This window comes from Atractosteus spatula, chromosome 2, assembly GCF_055471065.1.
Source record: "Atractosteus spatula isolate fAtrSpa1 chromosome 2, fAtrSpa1.hap1, whole genome shotgun sequence".
Taxonomy (NCBI): Eukaryota; Metazoa; Chordata; class Actinopteri; order Semionotiformes; family Lepisosteidae; genus Atractosteus; species Atractosteus spatula.
Genome location: NC_142707.1, coordinates 37,412,167 through 37,431,974, shown reverse-complemented (window position 1 = coordinate 37,431,974; position 19,808 = coordinate 37,412,167). Strand labels below are relative to the sequence as shown.

The window sequence follows — 19,808 nt, the reverse complement described above, 5'->3', positions numbered from 1 at the left end:
TGATGTGGGGGAAGTACTAAGAAGCAGAAAATCTGATTCCCCAACACCTCTCAGACAAAGAAAATAACACATGTTCATCTAGTATTATTTTAAGGGCTTCAATAAATTTCTTTAAGCTAACAATTTGGAAATTAAAAACTGGGAAATAGGTGTTGCTGTACACTGCTGCGCATAGCTTTTACCGTTGAAAGCTTCAGATGACACTCGATTGAAATCACCACATTAATTCCTAATTAACACTTGTATGAGGTACAAAAGCTCCACATAATTCAGCACCAATCATTACACTTCCCTGGCAGCAGCCCAAGTCTAAATGATGGAGGAGCATACTGTTTATAAAGAAGTGGGAGAACAGAGCTGCAAGGAGAAACATAGAGGACACCTAATTTTTGGCACTGTTTCTTACCTTGGAAAATGGAAAAAAAAATCTGAAATACCTACTGTATTATGAGTATAGAATTAGTGAAAGCCAACAATTTGCAACAGTATTCATAATACAAGCAACAATAAAATGTAGGTTTACTGTAGCACCAAACTAAGGACACACATACAGTAAGGCACTTTTTTACACAAAGGGCTGTTGGGGTCTGGAAAAACCTAGCTATGTTTTTTAAACTGATCCCCTGTCTACTCTCAAGAAATTACTGGATTTGATCCTTTGATCAATTAAATGATAATACCTACGTAAATGAGCTAGATGGGCCAAGCAGCCTTCTCTGTTTTTTAAACATTCATAAGTTTACAATTTGTTTTTAGAGAATTGACGTTTGTATGGAAGTTGGCTTTATTCCCAATATATTAGTATTGGTGTACATTACAGTAAGGTTTACCTAGGTAACTTCAAATTTTACTTTGCTGTAGCTGATTAAAATAATCTCAAAACAGTGAGCACATAGCTTCACATTCAAATGTATTTTTCCTGTGAAGCGAGATGAACAGCATTCCCCCAATATAGGTAAATTCAGTAATAGAGAAGTGCTGTAAAATGCATTAAACTGTTGATTAACAATGATTTACATCAGATATAAATAAAAACAATTATAATTTAGAAATAATTTAATATGTACACTGATACAGTACATGCATACTGTACCTTCTTAAATCACTGTTGCATTAGTAGGAATCGCTTACAATTATAGTCAGGATTAGGTTAGTTAGCACAACTGTGTACAAACAAGGACAAAAATACGTACAGTAGAACAAAACCTATTTTAATTTATATAAAAGTGTCGATGATGAAATGATTATCATCATACATTCATCAAACTTGAGAAACAACTTGATCATCCACAGGAAAACAAAACAGTACTTTGGAAATGTATTTTAACCAATGGATTATTGTTTTAATAGACAAAACATTAGGTAAAAAAAAGTATTGTTTCAAATGGAGTCTAGAACAGTCCTTTATTTACAAGATTTTTTCATTGCTCCAGAAGGTTGTTTAAAAGTCCTTTGTGATTCAAATAAATCACGTATTTATAGTGAAGTAAAAACACATTTAACTTAACAGTTTAAAAAGAGGTGCTTCTGCCAATGAAGAAAATAAACTAATTTGCATTTCAAAAGTCTAATGCAAGGCAGCACAAAATTGCACTGCATGACCAGGAATGAGATCTCCTGAAAAATTAATTAAACTGTACATAATCTCACGATTTATACCAATGAGGGTGTGGATCTTCACGAAACAGTATAATTATCATCTGACAGTCCACCACATAGACAGATGTGTAACAGAAATAACTATAATTATACTGTACATACAGACAACTGCACTTATACACAACAGCAGAAGAAAACAGAACACAATAGCAAGGGGCTATCCTTTAAAAGGCTTTAGTAAGAGTTTCAAAATGATGCCTGCAAGTATCCTAAGATGTAAGAAAGTGGAAAGTGTTTTCTCTCAGTGCTATACATGCATATTTAGAATGTACACCTATTCTGCAAGAAGACGAGTTTCAATAAAATATCAGTTTTATTCTGAATGTCCCGTTGTTCTTTAATCAGAGGTTTTTACACTTACTGCCCAAACATTAATTAACCTTCTTATCATATTAACTATATTGCAATACAATTAAAACGTACACATAACATTTAAATACCTGATAATAAACCTAAATAAACTGATACAATTAGGCAAATAGACGGGTGTGTGCACTTCTTTGCATTTAATTTGACTTTGTGTTCCAAACCACAGCATTAAAATACACACAAAAGCATGTTCTATATAGGATTTTTGATTTGTTACTACTGACATCCTCCTCCATCCATTTTCAAATGCTTTTTCCCAATACAAGTTTGCAGGGCAGCTGGAGCCTATCCCGGTGAGCAACGGGTGCAAGGCAGGTTACATCCTGGACTGGACACCAGTCCATCGCAGGGCTCACACAGAGACAAACAAACACACTCACTCCCAAACCCAATTACATATAAGTACAAGAACCTCGTTACTGTTGATGTAGCTGCAAAAATAAATGCATATGGTATTTTGTCAGCCATAATAATCTGTGCTGATGAACGTGAAACTGTACTTAATCGCTAAATACCAGATTGCTCGTCGTTATCTTCCAACACGAAGCACTAATCAGTGGCATGGCTGCGAGATTTCACTTGGGTAGTTGCAATGGCTCCATTTCAAACTAAACATCACCACTCCCTCAGAATTTTAGATGTCCCCCTACAGGTTTTTCCCCTGGCGCTGGGCCTGTCTAGGTCTGTAGGATGTAGGCTCATGCATGACATTCTTCCTATATTGTTCATATTCTTCCTTCCACCTGCACAATATTTTCTGTGCCCCTGCCACACAATCCAAAAGCATAATAGATCCACCCCCATGCTTTATGGTTGGCAAGATATTTTTTTCTTCAAATGCTTCATCCATTTTTCTCCAAAGGTATCTTCTGTGGTTATTAACAAAAAGTTCCATTTTGTTTCATCAGTCTATAGCACTCCAATTTTTTTTTCTGGCTTATCAATGTAACTGTGTTTTTCACACTTAAAATGTTGACTTACAGTATGTGATGAGATCTTAGGAAAGGCTTCCTTCTGACAACTCTCCTGTGCAGATCATTTTTTGTGTAAACAATGCTGTACTGTGGACCTGTGGAGAATTACTCCAGTTTCAGCTAAACTTTTCTGTAGGTCCTTTGCAGTGATCTCCGGGTTCTGCTTTGTAAATCTAACCAGTGTTTGAATAGTTCATATCAGCGATTTTTCTGGTTTGTCCACACAATCCAAACTGTGTTTTTCACACTTAAAATGTTGACTTACAGTATGTGATGAGATCTTAGGAAAGGCTTCCTTCTGACAACTCTCCTGTGTAGATCATTTTTTGTGTAAACAATGCTGTACTGTGGACCTGTGGAGAATTACTCCAGTTTCAGCTAAACTTTTCTGTAGGTCCTTTGCAGTGATCTCCAGGTTCTGCTTTGTAAATCTAACCAGTGTTTGAATAGTTCATATCAGTGATTTTTCTGGTTTGTCCAGATTTTGCCTTGACTTCAACAGGTCCCTTTAAATTCCATTTCTTAATGATGTTTCTGACAGTTAAAAATGCAAGCTGGAAGCATTTAGAGACCTTATTTATAGCCTTTCCCTGCTTTGTAACAGTAAGTAATACTTATTGTCAAGTCCTCAGACAGCTGCTTAAGGGAGTCCATGGTTGTTGAAGGTAAGCAGAACAACAATCACAACCCGAGAGGTTAGAAGGATCAGAATATTTGTTCAACCCTGGTATAGTCTTTACCACGGACTTTAAGGCCTAATGAGTCAGTGAAGTTTTGGGGCCTTTGAAAAATACTAGTTAAAAAACGTAGCATTGAATCAACTGGAAGGGTGGCAAAACGTTTTATTTTTTCCACCTGTTAAAATCATCAAATGAATAGTAATCTTGCATTATCATTTTTAGAAGGATGTTGGGTTTAACTTTGTGCCACTTTGTGATGTTGTCACCTCCTGTTCACTCAGAGATTCTTTGAAACACAATTTAACAATTTAATTTAGGGTGCCTAAACTTTTGCACACAACTGTTATTGTCCTAATAAAGCTGTGCTTTTATAGAAACATTATGGGCCCATTTGTGATGTTTTCAGTTTAGATTGTCAAATTAATTGAGTAACAATCCATTTAAATAATTACTTTTACTAATTTATTGGGCTCGCTATTTTATCCCAAACTATTTTAATTTGTATGCATTTATAAAGCTATTTTTGGATGAGCAATTTTGGCTCAAGGGGACAATAGCAGTACCCTTTCTCACTTGGGATTTTTACACAACCTTCTAGTTACAAGTGCAAAGGCCTAACCACTGCTGCACACTGCAGTTTATTCAAAAGTACAACTTTTTACTCCAAGAACAGGTAAAAAAACAATCAAGTCCTGCTAGAGATAATGAAGATCTTCATTATGAAGACTGCATGTTGTTATCAACATTACTTGAGGTGTCATATCTATGAAAAATGCTACCTGGGGAATAAGATGTTCTGCTTCAACCATCATCAGAACAGACAAGAAACCAGAAAATTGGAACCATGAGGGACAGTCCAACAAATTGCAACAACTCTGCAATTTGATACTGACAGCATCCATTTTCTAACTGCTTTATCCAATACAGAATTACAGGAGAGATAGAGCCTATCCTTACAAGCAAAGGATGCAAGGTGGAGTACATTCTGGATGGAATGCCAGTACATAAAAGGGCACACAGACTCAGATCACACGTACTACTACCAGGGCAATTTTCCCAGAAGCCAATTAACCTCCAGCATATCTTTGGTTTGTGGTTATGGATGCCATGATGAAGCCATCGATGACTTTAAAAAGCTACAAAGTTCTATGAATAACATAAGAAAATGAGTCTAGGAGTCAACAATATCTCAGTTACTCTACAAAGGAGGGTTGTATGCCAGAGTCACATTCAAGTTCTCATGGAGTGATGGAGCAAACTTGTGGTCAGGTTTTGCAGTCAGGCAAGACAATTATTTTTTTTTATCTAAATGTAAAGTGTTAATGCTGGGGCAAACTCAACGCAGCACATCACCCCATCATTATCATCCCTACTGGTAAATGTGGTGGTGATGTAATTATAGGGCTGTTTCTCATCCAAGGAGACCAGTCAAAATCAAAGGGGAAAAGGAACGTTCATAGTAAAGGCAACGAAAAAATGAAAAACACTTCAATCTGCTAAAGACCTAAATTTACACTATGGCCTAACAAGAAGAAGGTGAACCTCCCTGTGTAGCCCACAGTCATGACTTGAATAGAAAAAAAAGTTTTGTTAACCCATTAAAGTGTTCATTTTGAGCACTAATATTTTTATTAAAATGTTCACTTAAAAATTCGTATATTTCATGATTTGTGGCAGATTAATTATTTTGCAAGGCACTGGATAATGGAGCAGTACAGCCGACTATATGTATGACCCTAATCTACTGGTTCGTTGTTATATTATGGCAAACACAAGTCAAGTTTTGCATGTATTGTAAATTGCCACAAGCCAGTTAATATAAGTGTAGTGTTAAAGCAATGGCAATTATGATTACAGATTACAGGCTACAGCTATACCGTTTGGACTCTATCATGCAAATTTCAACAATCTTGTTTAAAACGTATTTGGTTAAACCTGACCTTGGGAAGTTACAATCACAAAATGAAAACAACCCAAGGTTAGGAGCTGGTTATGAGACTAGTCTTGAATAAGTTTAAGAGTATAACCACAACATAAATGTTTGCACACTTTGTCTAAATGTCACAGTTTAAAAACTACATGACCTAGCCTGTAGGTTGTATTCATGAAAATTCATTATTATTCAAACACCAAAACTATATTTGCTATATATTGACTTAAATGTATATTAACTAGATTTTAGAACAGGATGGCAAATACAGCCTGATACTTTGCTTGAAAAGCAATTTACTCAAAAGATAAAAATGTAAAATAATAAAAAATAAAATGTAAATTACAATTATAATTGTTTTCTTGTTCATGAAGAAATTGAAATATAAGATTAATTGTATGATTTTTTGGGAGATGTGGAGAATGTAGAACAGGTAAGAATAGTCTTAAATTAAAATAAAAACAAACTAAATTCTTTAAAAACGCACAAGCCTACCTTGTGTGGGTCACAATGTCAGTCAAAGCACCACCTTCAAGAAACTCCATAACTACCCACAGTTCATCTCCCACTAGGTAGCTATTGTACATGTCCACCACATTTTCATGATGGTAGTCTCTCATTATAACAACCTGGATAATTAAAGAAAAGAAAATCCAAATTATAAATCTCATAACAGTACACCCACATAAAAGGCAAATACTTTACTGTTTTAAAACAGTGTACAGTATATATATATATCTCGTATATGTCATTTAAATTACATGTAATTTTATATGTCATTTAATATACAGTAGAACAATCAACAAAATAGGCTTATGGCTAAAAATTCATTAAAAAATCTGATACAGTAGGTTAAACTGACACTGAAATTATATTTATGTAAAAATACAATTCAAGCTATTCTCGTGTTAAAATAACAAAATACAGGGAGTTCTAATTCGCATGGAAGAGATCAAAGCAAAGTCTAATGTAGAGTTTGTTTTAGAATTGTAATCGGCTGCTCTTGGCCAATAACAATTTAATCACACAAAACTTAGTGTAGATTCCTAAATAGAACTACTGTATTGACGAGTACATTTTTAAATCTTATTTTTAGCCTCTAAGGGCTTCAATTTAAGTTCCACATTAGGCATTAAAATGAAATTGCATGACAATTACAGCAAAAAAGGGTGAAAAAAAATAAAAATATTTATTTGCAAAGTAATTTATGTTTATTCTGTAAATCTAAGCTAAAGCCAATATCTAAAAATGGATTTTCTTTAAAATCTTAAAGCTATTTGACATCATCACCCTCATCAAAAAACATAATGAGGTTAACATGATTTTGAATTTGAGGATTTTAATTTTGGCAGTTTAAATAAGATTGTCATGCTTTGAAAATAAGATTCAATACTATCATTTATAGTAACTGCCTTTATTTTTTTCTATTAATAAAACTTAACTAAGATATAAATAAGACTTCTAATTTAAAAGAGAATGTTACTTTCATTTTTTAAGGTTTATGTGCAAAATTGTTATAGTTTGCACTAGAAGGATCTGATCTAAGGCTCCTACCTAATACAAACGCACATTTGTGCAATACAAAGTTTGATAATACCTCAGTGGTCTACATTTCTTACAAGAACACAGTTTAAGTTGCTTTATTCATATCAGGACAGCATTACATTTCCAATTCAAAATATTTGGGTAACTCTTTCTAAAGGAAACAACTTGATCATGATTTATCGAAATATACAATATGTCCCCCAAGTCTACATTTTTGAAATATGCTTTTTATATCATTTAGATGCATTATAGAACAGAACTACAGTATGTTGTGGCCATTAGCACTGATGGCTCCTGGGTTTGAAACTAGATTGGGTTGCCTTCTATGTGGAGTTTTTATCTGCTTGTGTTCCTGTGGGTTTTCTCTGGATGTTCTGGTTTCCTCTGATAATCTTAGTATGCAGAAAGACAAGTTCCTAATACAAGAAATTGTATATGGCCAATAAAGTGATCTTAAGTGTGCATTTATTCTTTTGTGTGATGGAACTGAATTCCAGTGTAGAGTGCAGAGACCTGCTTTGAGCTGTATGCTTCCAAGACAGGATTTGACCCTTAACAGAAATAAACATATTCCAGATATTGTATTTCATTCGAAATATTGTGCATCTAACAATACCTAGATATACATATATAAAGAAAAGGGTACTAATCACCAAAAATGTGTCCCAATATTTTAACAGTTTATACTCCAACATGTTTCAAGTTTCCTTTTTCTTGTTGAAATTGTGCTTCTTTGTGGAAGAGTTAATGACAGAAAAAAGTAAGACATGCAGACATGGGAAACAGAATGAGAAAGCACAGTGGTTTCTCATTCACCGTGCTGACCTCATTGAAGAGCAATTCCCGTCTTTGCTGTTTTCGGAGGTCCATCTTCTTTACTGCCACCTGCTTGCCAGTGTGCTTCTCTGTGGCAATACACACAATGCCTGTGGATCCTTCGCCAATCTTAATGAAGTTATCTAGGTACTCTCGGGGGTCACCAGGATTCACCACGAGCTGCAGGGCAGCCCTGAACTGCTCATGAGACACCCTTGAGGGCTGCTGATCTGAGGAGGAGCCCCAGCTTGGGGGAGGGTAAGCACCAGGAGGTATGTAAGGGGATGATGGTTGCGAGTAAGCACCTTGAGCACTGTAGGGCGGACTGGGTTGCGGCAAAGGGTGGTGGTAGGGGGAGGGCTTGTGGTAAGTGGTTGGGAACTGGAAACTGCTGGGGTAGCTTGGCTTGGTTTGAATTTGAGGTAGTTTAAAAGGGACTCTGGGGTACGTTTCTGCACCGGGCACTTGCGAGATTATGTCCCTGGCTGCTCTTTCATAATCCCCCTGTAGAAACACAAGTAGAAAAAGGCTTCTGGTATAAATACCTCACTGGAAGATTTCAACAGAAAAAACTGTGAAATTCAGAGTTTTTCTACAGGATGCAAACGATTTACAGATGCAGCCATTCAAAATGCGCGGTACAAACCCGCGGTATGGTAAACTACCCACAAGCCACCGCGGGGCACCGCAGGGCACCGCGGTAAGTGATTGGCTGGCCAAAATGACCGACAGGGGCACTCGTGGTGCATTGGTTGGTAGTGAAAAGATTTAATCATTTAATGTCTTTACTGTGCACATTTTAATCCGCTTAGTTTTGAATATTTATATGGAATTTTACCACTAAAGGGAAATTTTAGTAGCTGAGCATAAAAAGAAGAGGAGCATAACGCATTTGAAGGTCATAAACGATATTAATTTAGGAACATAAACATTACTGTATGTACGTAAACTGTACTGTGTATGGCTGGTCTTGGTAGTTTAAAGAAAAAATACACACCAGTCTTCCATTTCTCCCTAAACATTTTAAGCATGAAAGTTTTATGAAACGGTACCCAAATATGAGATTGCTGTTTAGAATTAATTTTAATTTCTACCGGACTGTTACACCAACGCATTAGCATGTTAAAGCGATTTCATTGAGGAGCCTAGCTTTCTTAACTAGTAAGTACTGTACTTCCTTGGTTTTGGAGGGGGGAGGTGTCTTTCGCTGGAAATCTCGCCCCCTTCTACTTTGAAAATACCTGTGAAACCGGTTTAATTCGTCACAGCCAGCACTCCCGCAGAGAGGGGGGTTGTACTCGTTAATGTCTAACCCGGAACACATCATTATATCTCATTTTGTATTTCTATAAAAAAATTGTTTGCCCAGCCTAACACTATTGTTGTTATTGTTTTTATCCTGTAAAGCGCTTTGAGGAGCACAGCTTTCTCACCACTTAGATTACTTTTTGATACCATCCTTACACAAAGCAGAAACATCTTGTATTTTCCGATGACATACAAGTGGAAAGATTACAGATTTTAATCGTCTTTTTTCTGAACCAGGGAAAATCTGATCATGTTTCTCTATAACAATAATAAAAAACTTTATTTTACATATCACCTTTAAAAGTGGCATCTCAAAGCAATACAGTAGATGTAAACCACAGATTACAAAGTAAATACCCAGACAAACGCAAATGCGTTTTTAATAAAATGTTTTTATTCATTCAGCAGAGAGAGAGCGTAAAACCTAGGCGTAACAGCTGTTCCTTTTTCTGATCACTCGCTCTCTGGATAAACGTCTCGCCTGTCCTGTTCTTTGTTTTCCTAATTTGCTGATTATGCCTTCTGTGATCCACTCCTGCCCTCACACCTAAAGAAGACTATTTTAAATTTCTTTGCGCGGTCCATTGTGCAATTAACCCTTGTATGTGCTGTCCTTAAGGTGATATCACATAAAGGTGATATGTAAAATAATGTTTTTTATTATTGTTATAGAGAAACATGATCAGATTTTCCCCAGTTCAGAAAAAAAGATCTAAAGTATACTAGTTTGTCACTAGTATACTTTTAATACAGTCTTTGCTGTGCTCTTGAGATCCTTGTGATATTTCGAGCTCTGGTTGAATGATAAGTGTCGCAGTTTAAATCTCTCTCTCTCTCAATTCAATTCAAGGTGCTTTATTAGCATGACAGATGGGTACAATCAGTGTTGGGTATTTACTTTGCTTTGAGACGCCACTTTTAAAGGTGATATATAAAATCAAGGCTTTAACTTGCTTTATCTACGCAAGTCTGAGTTCTTGTGTCTGTCCTATCCGAACCCAAAAGTATTACAATATGTATCTTTATAGCAGGTGGTGTACAGCTTTTTAGTATAGATTACACTTTTCTAAAATGTATTTAAAAAATAAAAACGATTACAATCTAATCTTTCCACGTTTGATCCCAAGATCCCAAGAAAAATAAATCTAAACAGGGAGAAAGCTATGCTGAAAGTTTATTAAGATACTTAGAAGACAAAGATATCAATTTATGTTGCATTTGTCTGATTGTGAATCAAAAAACACATATATTTAAACCCGCTTTTGCGATTTAAATCAAAACGTGATTTAAATCAATATAAATGTTTATATTGTAACGCCTAGGTGACTATTCATTGTTATTAAAATGACTTAAATTCGATCATGTTGTGATATTTAGAAATATACATTTGTTTGGTGCGAGTGAAGTTTTATTTAATCTCTGAGCCATACTGATTCTTATGGAAGTTTCCAGTTCCAGTTTCCGCCAGGGAGTAAAAAAAAACACACTATGGTATTCTCTCCGATGCAGTGCAGTTAAAAACATATCTCTGATGCTGTTCCTAAGTGAATATCGTTTATGACCATCAGACGCTTTATGCTCCTTTTCTTTTTTCCAGTGGATTGAACAGGGAGAGGCATTTCATGATGTACTTTTCACTGATGAAACAACAGTGGCTCTGGAACAGTTTTCAACCATGTCGTTTTATAAAAAGGGGAGATATGTACGCGTTACTGAAGCTAAAAGTTTAGCCTTTGTCACTAATGTAACCACTAAATAAAGACATATAGAAATCCCTACGTTACAGACTGTATATGGCTGGTATTGGTAGTTCAAAGAAAAAATACACACCAGTATTCCACTTTCTCCCTAAACATTTTAAGCATCAGAGTCTTACATGTGGTTATTTCGGAAACGTTTGTACATGCTCCTTCTGACCATGTTACTGTTTACTGTTACTGACCATATTAAGTTTAAGTGCCTGTGGGCACTTTTCCTGTCCGTGGGGGGTGGACAGTCTTTCATTAGAAGGTTAGTCTGTTCTACTCTGAGAATGTAGAGGGGGTGGAAAGTAATTCCGTTTTGCATTAACTAACCTCTTCAGTTTATTCCACCAGACAGTATGTACATGAATATAATTATATCTTTATTAATTTGTTTAGATACGCAATTCCATATTATATTCCCTGTTAATCAAATTCTAAAAGTATGCATTTGTTAGATAACAAGCGAATTCACAGAAAAGGTTAAAAGACTATCACTTTTCACAAAGTATATAATCCTAATATAAGTCTAAATCCTAATATAAGTCTAAACAGTATCAGCTTTATTTACGGGTTGCAATTTAAAAAAAGTCAAAAACCGCAAAATTTAGAGCTTTCTGGCAAGAGGAGACACCCAAATTAATAATGTAACATGCCACTGTTTGTGCATGAACAAGGTTATACTTGTTCCCCGGTGGAACACATTCCATAGGAATCAGCGCTTTTATATATCGCCTTTAAAGGTGGCTTCTCAAAACACTTTACAGGATAAAAACAACAATAACAGCAACAACAACAATATTGTATTTCATTGCACTTTGACAGATCGTCCTTAAATCAATTGTTGACTTTTCTCTCTTTACTACTGTACTTGTTTGGATTGACTGAGCTCCGCTCTGTACCACACAATGATCCCCCCAGAGTCTCTGCCCCGGGTGATTTGGGTTTTTTTGACAGAGGGTAAAAAACTCTCTCTCTCGCTTGCCCTCCCCCCCCCGTGTATTGTCTGTTTTTTTTTGCTGTCCTTTGACAAAACAAGGCTCGCCAGATAATGTGAATCGAAACCTGTTTTTCTAGCTTTTAAAGTCGTGCGATGTGTAAGCGGGAACACATCATTATATCTTACATATGAAAAATACATAATATAGCTCCCAAACAAACGCAAACGTGTTTTTAATAAGATGCTTTTATTCACTCATAATCCGACAATTTCAGGAAGACTAAGGAAGGACTAAGGGAATTGTCATCTGTTGTTGAAGCTCTGTGAGCTCGGTGACTTTGAGACCACTTGTTATCCCAGGTTGTTTGAATCGCCACAATTCAATTAGAGAAAAAAGAGCTGACTGACAAGATTTAAGATGTGGCTGTCAATGTTGGATTAAAAAAAAACACATTGCCCGATGTTTGTTGCATTGCTTGAAAAATAACTTTATTTCAAGAGACTGGATAAGTAATTCAAGTGTTTTTTTTTAACTTCCTGAAAAACAACTAATAATTTAACTATATGTGCAAACGTTTTATGATATGTCGCTGTTGTGAATGTCTGTGGACATGTGCTAGCTGGACAGGAGGCTCTACTGTACACAGAGAGGGGCGGGAGGGGGGGACAAGCCGATACATACTCTTAGAGTTTGATTAATAGGGAATATAATATAAAAATATAGTACTAAAAATAAGATACACTCTACAGACATTCACAACAGCGACTGTCAGAAGATAGGACACAGCGGCTCAGACACCCGCTGAATGGAAAGGGGCACTTTAATGTTCTGTATGGCTAATACTAAAGCCAATACTTTAATATTCTTTTCTGTATGTTTAACAATAGTGGGTACTGGCCTAATTCGGCCCTGCTCCCGTTGTTAGGTGTTAATGTGTTGTTGTTAAGTGTGAATTTGTACCTGTTTCCCTGAGGTCTGGCTTTTTTTCTGGAAAACCATAACTCTGGTCTTGTCCAGATTGACTGTCAGCGCCCAGGTCTGACAGTGCTGCTCCAGCAGTGCCAGGTTCTGCCGCAGCCTCTGTTCTGTGGGCGACAGCAGGACCAGGTCGTCTGCAAAGAGCAGGAACTCGATTTCTGTAATTAATGCAGATCAGTAAATCAAGGGACAAAACAATTATTGCGCCCGGCTCCTCAATGGGGTTTGATGTGCTAATGCGTTGGTTTAACAGTCCGGGTGTGGCAAGCCTCTAATGTCTCCCGACTTCGGCAAAAGGAACCTGCCTTTCGTTGGACGGGGAAGCAAGAGCCGACCGCTACGCCGCCCCCGTGTTTCGAAATCTTGTGACTTTTGAAATTTACTGGGGGTGGACCACGTCTGTAAATTTCGATGGGTCCAGAGGCAAAAGTGCCTTGCCTTGCAATCTCCGGGAAACCATTAGTAGCATGGTGAATCGGAGATTCTCAACCCTTACTTCGTGCGACTGGAAAAGAATTCGTGATCAGATCAATGAAATGCTTCGTAGAAGGAGGCACTCTTTTCCTCTAGTCTAACAGTCTGTCCACAAACAAAACATTCCTGTTAGACAAGAGAAATGTAAAAAAACAATTACTTTTTGTCAATGAAAACCGGTGTGTGTGTCTCTCTCTGCTGGATGTCCCTCTCACTCTCTGCTGAATGAATAAAAGCATTTTATTAAAAACGCGTTTGCGTTTGTCTGGTATTTACTTTGGTCCTTTTAACTGTTTTTCCATCTACTGTATTGCTTTGAGATGCCACTTTTAAAGGTGATATGTAAAATAATGTTTTTTATTATTGTTATAGAGAAACATGATCAGATTTTCCCCGGTTCAGAAAAAAAGATCTAAAGTATACTAGTTTGTCACTCTTCTCATCCCCTCTTTGCTAAATGGCTTTTGAATAGAGTCACATGAAGAGTGAGGTGAAACAGCCCTACACAGCCCTGTCGCAGTACAGGAATATAATTATATCTTATTAATTTCTTTAGATACGCGATTCTTTTAATACAGTCTTTGCTGTGCTCTTGAGGATCCTTGTGATATTTCGAGCTCTGGTTGAATGATAAGTGTCGCAGTTTAAATAATTTTGAAATTATGAAACGCTCTGTTAAAAGCAAGGGAGTTTTTATGTCCGTTGCAGTAAAAGAAAATGCCTGACAAAGTAGGGCTTGGACAGATTCCAAGTGCATTTTTGCAATTTACGTTGCAACAGACAATGTACAGCGTGTACTATTCTTGTGTTGCGGTACATTAATATAATTATATCGTTATTCATTTCTTTAGATAAGCGATTCCATATTATATTCCCTTTTAATCAAATTCTAAAAGTATGCTTGTTGACTCCGGTATCACGTTAGTTAAAGACTTCGATGCTTAAAATGTTTAGGGAGAAATGGAATACTGGTGTGTATGTTTTCTTTAAAGTACCGAGACTAGCCATATACTGTATGTTTAAGTTCCAAAATTAATATCATTTATGGTCTTCACACACGTTACAGTATGCTCCTATTCTTTCTATGCTCAGGTACTAAGATTTCCCTTCAGTGGTAAAATTCCATATAAATATTCAATACTTAAACGGGCACAGTTAAGACATTAAATATACATATACATACTGTATACAGTACAGTTTGCATACGGTAATATGTTTATGTTCCTAAATCAATCTCTTTTATGAGCATGTGAAAGGCATGGTGAATCGATTCTCAAAAATTACTGTACTAAAGAATGTGGACCAGGGCAATACTTTGAGTTTACAGCTTGTCCAAGGTCATTCATTATTAATACTATTAGTAATATCTTCTTTAAAGACTTTGATGGCGACAGCTCAAACATGAGAGGTTAAGCTTTATTAGCTCCACCTTGCGGAAATTCCGGATACTATTATTTTAATTGCGGTATTATAGGAGAATTTACGGTAACTCGCGGTAGACCGCGTAAAGCGCACCGCAAAATAATGCGGTATCGCCCGCGCATTTTGAATGGCTGCATCTGTATAAGACCTTTCTTTTAGTACAGACTTTTTTTACATTACAAATATCATATTTAGCATTTTGTTAATACTAATTATCAGAAATGATCACAACATTTATTCATCTGTAATCAAAGGTTTCATCAAAATTCTTTGGTCAACAAAAAATAAGAAACTGTAATTTATAAACCGGCAGGATTTAGTAAGGCGGAACATTATTTCAATGGAGGTGTAAAAATGTATCGCAACAGTAACTTTACTAAAAACATTATGGAATATTAATGACACAGCAAAACATTCCAATACTGACTCTTCTATAGAGAGTATGGCCTCAAAAATACGATAGTTTTCTGAAATCAGAAGTGACTGAAAATGATCAGTGACAATAGAACATACAAGGCTGGCACTATTGATTGAAACAGAATTTCATGTATCCTGTTCTATTTCTTGACAAGAAGAGCCTGTGGTTACCCTAAATTCTGTGGAGGAAGATGGTTTTTCTGCCAACATACAGCAAATGAATCTGAAAGATATTTCATATACTGTACTGTACAACATGGCACGTTTGACGAGGCTGGCCTAGAAGATAATGGGAAAATCTAAAATTGTAGTTTTTGTTAATCAAAAATGGTACAAAAGATGATTATGAGTGCAAAATAACTCTGCAGTCCTAGTCAAAAAATGGTTAATTTTACCTCCTCCTTGATTTTCTCAAAAAGATAAAGGTGTGTTGAAACAATAGAAATGTCTGTTTTATCCATGCTGCCTTCCCCATTCATGTAATGTCAATTTTGATATACCGTAACAATATTCTGAATAAAAATAGTTAATAGGAAAACATTAAGCCCAAAAATGAAAGCAGACTGTTTATCTATGCTCATGTGATAATCATACAAAATATTTTAATATAATCTGGGATGTACTTGTTTTTTCACATGAATTAGAATACACAGCATAAACAAATATAATTTATAAGGGATATTTAGATAATCATACTGAAAACCACACAAAACATTTGAGGTTATTTTGAGTCTCATGACAAATTAAAGTGAGTCACTGTATGACCTTGTTTTTAAATATGCATGTTTGCCACATTTATAATGATTTTTTGCTTATCATGCTATTTCTATGCCCCAGGAACCAGGTATTTTTCAAGGTGAAGCAAGTTATATGCTCTTAAAGGAAACATTTGGTGTCAAATAAAAATCAGACATAAATATAGAAAACCACAGTTTGAAATGTATTATGACCTTATATAGTGCCTTCAAAACGTATTCACAACCATTGGATATTCTTACAATTTGTATTGTAAAAAAGATTTGTAAATCCTACTTATAAATGTTTTGTCAAGATAATGTCAAGAGGTGGAATGAAAATTCAAGATTTTTTATATGTAATTTAAATGGAAACACTATCATGTTTTGATTTGGTAAGTATTCATCCCCTTTGCTATCACACTCCAAATTGTGCACAGGTGCATCTAATTTCCTTGTCAGATCACTGCAAAACTCGAATAGAGTCTGACTGTGGTCAGTTATATTAGTTATATTAGTTGATTTGATTGCAGAAGAAATAGACCTGTCTAAATGAAGTCCCTCAGCTGACAGTGCAGAAACTCTACCATGAAGACCAAGATGCTGTCCATATAATTCTGTAATAGAATTATGACAAAGGCATAGTTCTGGGGATGGCATTAAAAATATGTTTAGCATGTTTAAAGTTAAGTCCATCATTAGGAAATAGGAAAATGGGTATAAAACCCAAACTAATCACCTGTACAAGAAGACCTTGACCTTGGAGAAGTGAACAAGAGCCCATGACCACTCTGAGAGAACTGTAGAGTTCTATGACTGGAGAATCTGACCAAGTGTAACACTCTCTGCAGCCCTACAAAGATTTAGACTCTCTGGGAGATTGGCAAGACAGAAGCTAACAGCACACCTGAAACGTGCAAGAAGGAACATGGCAGACCCTGAGATAATGTGGCAAAAGATTCTCTGGTCTGATCTATAAAAAAAACGATCTCTTTGGCTTGAATACAAAGCACTAGGCCTGGTACAAATTGCACACAGCTCATTGCCCATGTAATACCATCCCTGCCACGAAGCATAATTTTCAGGGGCAGGGACTAGGGCGCTACTTAGGATAAAGAGAACAATACAGTAAATGTCAAATACAGGAATATCCTTAAGGAAAACCTGCTTCAGTTAGCAAAAAACCTTAGACTGTGGTGAAGATTCTTGTTCCAACAGCACATCAACCCCAAACATATGTCAAAGTTACACAGGAGTGGCTTCAAAAGAAGAAGTTGAATGTCCTTGAGTGGCACAGCCAAATCCTAGACTTGAATCCTAATTAGAATTTTGTGGAAGAACTTGAAAGTTTACATTCACCAATACTCCCCATCCAACTAGAGCTTAAACAAATCAGCAAGGAAGAATGGGAGAGAATCCTCAAACCCACACATGCAAATATAATAGCAAAACCGTATTTGCAATTGTTCGGGGGTAGGTGGGTGAATACTTTCTGAAGACATCGTATAATAATTGCATTACAAAAATATGTCTGCAATGTCACACTGCCAATTTCAAAACAAATTCATTTTAGTGTAGCCTCCTGATCCACAAATTATGCTTTCCTCTATTACAGGAAGGAGAGGAACTTGGACCAATGGATTCTGACGCATGTTCATTTAACTATCAAGTTAAATGTACCGACAAATGATTAAACAAGAACCCAAAATTATATTTGTGAATGCAGAGTATTGCGACTTACTGATTAATGAAGCTGACTTTAACCTATGTTTCCATCCCCAAGCTGACCTCTACACAGATGTTGCACATGTGTAATTATATAGCATTTAGGTGCTGTTTATTACAAATGATTACATATCTAATGAATACGTGTACTTTCTAGATGTTCTGTTAGTTCAATTAGCTTGCAATTCCCATTTGTGGTGCAAGGCTTGGGCACGATTTGATACAAGAAGAATTGTTAATATTGGTTTTATTCAAATAATATTCATCTAGACTCTAAATGTTTTTTTTTGCTGACATAGCCTATTTTTTGTCCTGTTAGAAATGCAGTGAAAAACACATTTTGTTTCTGCCGCAAAGGCCCAGAGGAGCTCAAAATGCTGCTTTCTAACTGGTATTGCTGCTTTTCCATCTCATAATACAGCTATTGAAGTTTCGCACCCTCTTGTACGCCTCAATGTAATGCTGACTCAGACCATGACTGCAAGTGTAAAAACAGCAAATACTTTTCATTAATGAAGTCTTTGACCTCATTCAGCTCATTAAGAGGGTGATTTTCAAGGTTTTTTCCTCCAGAGTAAAATTTGCTCCTTAATTTCTAAATGTGGGAGAGACAATTTACATACAGAAAAGAAAAAAAATGTTTTTTAGTAATATACTACTTTAAAATTATCTATATGTCATTTGGAGTTTAAGAAAGGTGCCACTATTGCACTGAAGCAAAAGCCTTTTAAAGTGCTTCCACTGGTCTACAGTAGATACCTTACTTGGATATTTAGTAAAGTAAAACAGACAGCAGTGTGTTGAACATTTACACTTTGACACATTAGTTTAAAAATACATTAATACACTGAAAATGTCAACACTGGATAGATATATTTATGCTACCTGACCTAGAAGAGTTATACATGATTCTGGTCCTGGGTGTTGTCATTTACATTCAACCTATTAATAATGAAAACATTGAGTCCATGTTTACTATTATTTCCAGGTCTTCAGCTATTTAAGCCTTTAAAATATAAAATATCTGGGATAGTGGATCTCCAGGACTGACAGTGGCTATCTCAATATCTGTCTTGCAGGTTAGAGAGGCACTAAGACAGATATACTATACAGTACTCTGCATTACGGGTACATTCCTGTGCAGCTGAACCCTCCTGGAAAACAGGCACCAAACAATTTGCACTCTAAATGGAAATGGATTTTGAAAGCTAATTTCCAATGCGTATGGACTTGTTAAGGTCTGGTGCAAACAGGCACTGCGGAGGTCAACTTAGAGTCACATACAGTGCATGTATGACAATAAACAGAAATTTAACTTTATTTTGGTTTATAATTAGAGGCCAAATGCATCTGAAGTTAAGCACCTCTTGTGAATTATTTTGTTTTATAGTTTATCCGGTGGGTTCCCTCTTATAAGCCTTCTTACAATACCTTTGTGTCAAATAGAAGGCAAGCAATATCCTCAAGATCTTATTATGCTGAACTGACACCATGTCCGTTCCATATGGGTTTCATACATCATTGCACCTCACCACTCCTTTCTTTGCAGAATTCCACTTTAGCATAGTGGAGTAGGATTGAAGGTGAATGCAGATGATAAAATAATGCAAATATACTGAAACACAGAAAATACATAATGGAAAAACACAGCTGGTTTCATGTTCAGATCTGTTTAACTGTTTTGAATAATGTAATCCTATGTACCATGCTATACAAAACACGGCACAAAATAAAGAACTCCTCTTGTTCTTGTGATCATCTAGATAAATTGTGGAATGTTAAATCCAGTAATGATGGTAAATTAAATTACTTCTACCACACCCACAGAACACAAATTCCTAATGACAGAACATGCATTGTCTTCTAAATGCCTTATGACTGTGCTTGAAATGTCTCCAAGGAGAGTGTCAGACACAGTCTCTTGATGTATCAGGATTACAAATAATTACAGCCATGGATTCATTTAATCAATCAATTTCACTAGTGGTGCTTGGGGATGGACAGGGCATAAAACTCTGCACTGCTATCAATTGCCAGCACCACCGCTGGCTGTCAGCCAGAAGTCCCCTGATCCATGTTAGTTAAATGCACATT

General features: G+C 36.1%; 1 protein-coding gene across 1 annotated transcript in view; it reads right to left on the bottom strand.

The window, feature by feature from the left end:
* pak5 (p21 protein (Cdc42/Rac)-activated kinase 5) overlaps nt 1-19,808 on the bottom strand; it is a 112,287-nt gene that overhangs the window by 16,706 nt on the left and 75,773 nt on the right. The window contains exons 4-5 of the mRNA XM_088908693.1: nt 7,983-8,477; nt 6,108-6,241 (exon numbers count right to left, since the gene is read on the bottom strand). Of these exons, the coding sequence (XP_088764819.1) occupies nt 6,108-6,241; nt 7,983-8,477 (629 nt within the window). The remainder of the gene's footprint in view (nt 1-6,107; nt 6,242-7,982; nt 8,478-19,808) is intronic.